The sequence below is a fragment of the Quercus suber genome, unplaced genomic scaffold (genome assembly GCF_002906115.3).
Source record: "Quercus suber isolate HL8 unplaced genomic scaffold, Cork oak 2.0 scaffold_151, whole genome shotgun sequence".
Classification (NCBI taxonomy): Eukaryota; Viridiplantae; Streptophyta; class Magnoliopsida; order Fagales; family Fagaceae; genus Quercus; species Quercus suber.
In genome coordinates this window covers 1,149,914-1,153,627 of record NW_027069612.1, presented here as the reverse complement: position 1 = coordinate 1,153,627, position 3,714 = coordinate 1,149,914, and the positions used below count along the sequence as shown (strand labels likewise).

The following is a 3,714-nucleotide window of genomic DNA, read 5'->3' as shown; positions in this document are numbered from 1 at the left end:
GGTTCGGTTTCAATCGATTCGGTGCATGAAAGTCTGCCACCAAAAACCGAACCAAAAATTTCGGTTTTTAACATAATAAAACCAAAACCAAATCAAAGTTTTGGCAATGGTTCGGTTGGTTTGAAGTGGTTTTTTTTGGTTTTTGGGTTTTTTGCACACCCCTACTTAGTACTACACCCTTCTCACTCAGTATGGCATTCTTATTAGTCATCATCATCATCATCACTGATGTTAATTCCTACACATATGTAGCTTCTAAATTTGATTTCATTAGCCACTTAAGCTTTGATGTTTCTGTTCTATACTATAATAGACCATATGCCTCTACTGTGCTTTTAGTGCACTACACCAAAATAAGTCTATTACATTAAGTGTTAATACAACAAAATTAGTGTAGTGGTATTAGACATAATATCACATCTAAAAATTAAAAGTCGTTGCAATAGTAACTTAAAAATAGTAAATTATTACATTAATAATAATTAGTTGTATTAATTTATAATTTTTAGTTGCAATAGAGATTTTAATACTAAATTGAATTTAGAAATTTTTTGCAATAACTTAAATTGAAGAAATCAATTTTTTTAATAACTTAAATTGAAGAAATCATTGTAATAACTTGATGCCAATTATATATTTTACGATATATTATAATAGAAATTTCAAAGAGATGGCTTATTACAACAAATTTAACATTGCAATAACTAAAATATCAATTATTTTATAATCTATTACAATGACAAACATGAAGTTGCAATGACTATATTATTATAATGATCTAATTCCAATTATTTTACAATATATTGTAAGAAAAGATATGAAAAAAAATAACTATTACAATAAATATACCATTGCAATAGTTTGAACCCAAATTGTTTTTGTCAATTCTTTACAATCTATTGTAATAAAATTCATGAAATAATAGCCTATTGCTATAAGATATTCAAAGTAATAAATTGTTTATTGCAATAGCAAATATATTATTACATCAAAATTTTCATTAAAATATTTAAGGTTTATTGCAACAAAAATTTTTTGTAGCACAAACTCATTACCTCAAATTTTATTGCAACACTTCGCATAAACTATTGCAATGACTTCGATGTTATTGCAACGATTTTTTTGTTGTAATATACATTTTTTGTTGTAGTGGTGGCTGTTTAGTTTTATGTTAATCTCCTCAAATTCCATCTTATTCTTCCTCCACAGATTTGGCTTCTTCAACAATTTTCTCTATCTCTTCATCACTTTGGTGGGACAATCTTGGATTTTCTTTCGTAACTTGAATTGCTTCTGGTAGTTCCCTCTCCTTAAACCACTGGTGTTTGTTGACATCCTCAATGGTGATCCTCTGCCAAGAGGAATAAAATAAAAAAGAAAGAAAGCAAACATGATATAAACAACTTCTCAATCTATTTATCATAAATGATGAGAAAGACTTCAAAATCAATGACAGAACAGTTGATTAACAAAAAATTAAAAAGAAATCAAGGACAAGGACTAAATTAAAAAAAATTCACCCACAGACCCATGTCTATCTCTTACACCTGTTATGCAATAAACCTTTTCTATACTCCATAAAAACATGTCCTACACACCATACTTGTGCCTTTTGAGTTATATAACACATTAAAAAAAAAGAAAAAAAAGAGAGAGATTTCCAATAGTCTGTTGTTGACTCTAACCAACCTTAAGTGTTGACTCCTAGGTTTTCTATCATTATTGGTACAAACTCCAAGCAACTTTAGGTGCTAACTCTTAGGTGATTGTTATTGTTGTTCTTTACATTTTTGGCCTCAAGTTTTGGGTTTGTCTATAATGTTTGAGACAGAGAGAAAACTAATGTCTATGATCGTAGAAGGCCATATTTTTTTTTCTTTTTCTGATAGATAGATAGAATTTTTCAAGAAACTAAAACCTCAAATCTCCCAAGACATTTCAGATTCATAATAGTGGCCCGGGGGTAACACAATGTTGTTCACGTCTTTCCAAAGCAAGTTATCCAATTTATAAGCAAAGATATGCAACTTAGCGTCATACGTAGTTACGACTGTTATGTACCTTTCCATGATCTACAACAAGCATGCGAGCAAGGAGATCTTTAGAATCTAGAGATAAAGAGTCTGGAAGAGAGAATGGACATGCATTTGTTTCCTGCATAAGAATGATAAAGGAAGCATTAAACCGCTAAAATAAGAAACATTAATTTTAGAGGAATGATATGTTGATAACATTTTCACAATATTTTTACAGCAAATCCTAAGTGGCAGGTTGTTATTGTTGGGGCAAAAAAGTGATCTTAGTGTTAGGTTCAAATTTGAACCAATATCAACTAACCACCTATGATTTGTTGTAAAAACATTGTGAAAATGTTACGGATGTAACACCTCTCTTAATTTTAAAGATGGCCAAAATGAAGGTAAATTACATAAACATTACTGGTTTCCCCTGTATCATTTGGTCTATAATTTGGGTGTTCCCCCACCAGCATATTATAAAGAATCACTCCATATGACCATAAATCTGCCAACTGAACAAACATGAAGAAAAATTAAATAGGACCTGCAAAGTCAATGGCATTATATCCTTTGCACTCCAATATAAATATATATAAAAAATAATAATAATAACATAATAAAAAAAGAAGAAGAAGAAGATGAAGAAGATACTTCTCAAACAACAGGGCTAAATATAGTTTAACAACTTTTTGTTCTTCCCAGGCTGGAAAAGAGCTTAATTGTTTGCCTTCTGAAAGTATCACACAACTTCTATTGTATTTTTTTCACTCATCAACCTATGTTAAATTCCAGTCCTTAAAACAGCACTCTAGCTCAAAAAATAATCAAATTTTATAGATTTATAGGAAAACTTTATAATTCATAACAACCCATTATTATTCAATTGTCTTAGTTTCCCAGAATTATAATACATGAATCATTTAAAGACAAGGCAAATCCAAATCTGACTTATAAGTTATTAACAGCAAAATAAATAAATAAAAATGAAGCATGTAAAAAATGCTTAATGCAAATTATAAGGAGACAACAAACCTTGCCATTATACTCTCTCTCTCGAACCTCAGGTGCCATATATTGTGGAGTTCCTACTGCTGACTTGGGTTTTGAATGCGGCCGACTTGACTGCACAAATAAAACACATCAAAGGAAAAAAAAATTCACACATAACTGAGAGAAAAACTTCCCATACGAAGTTGAATATGTAATTAAACCTTTGAATAACCAAAATCACAAATCTTCAGGCATGGAGGATCACTTCCATCCAACAAGATGTTCGCTGGCTTCAAATCTCTATGGCATATATCCTTTAGCACAAAGGAAACTAATGGCTTGTTTGGATGGAGGGGAGAAGGAGGAGAGTGGAGAGGAGTAGAGTAGAGTTAGATAAAAATAAGCTAATTTTGTGCTAATTCTACTCTACTCTACCCTACTCCCCTCCCTCTCCCTCAATCCAAATGGACCATAAGGAAAAAGTCAAAAGCAAGCAAAGAAATGTAACAAATATAATTCTACATATCAGGACCTACATATATTTTCCTAAAACTGAAATATATATATGTGTCTATATATATATATATATATATAAATGTTAGTTTCTATTACCTTAGAGTGCAAGTAGGAAACTCCTGATATAAGCTGCTAGAAATAACATCTGGCCTGAAAAGTTGCAAAGGAAATACGTGAATATAATAGTATT

General features: G+C 30.6%; 1 protein-coding gene across 1 annotated transcript; it reads right to left on the bottom strand.

Moving 5' to 3' along the window:
• Positions 1 to 1,045: 1,045 nt before the first annotated feature.
• On the bottom strand, positions 1,046 to 3,412 carry LOC111991526 (serine/threonine-protein kinase SRK2B). Its single transcript, XM_065777207.1, has 5 exons — positions 3,230 to 3,412; positions 3,051 to 3,140; positions 2,429 to 2,530; positions 2,062 to 2,154; positions 1,046 to 1,351 (listed from the first exon to the last, which is right to left on the bottom strand). The coding sequence occupies exons 2-5, from the start codon at positions 3,087 to 3,089 to the stop codon at positions 1,193 to 1,195; spliced, it is 393 nt and encodes a 130-aa protein (XP_065633279.1). The 5' UTR covers positions 3,090 to 3,140; positions 3,230 to 3,412; the 3' UTR covers positions 1,046 to 1,192.
• Positions 3,413 to 3,714: the final 302 nt, after the last annotated feature.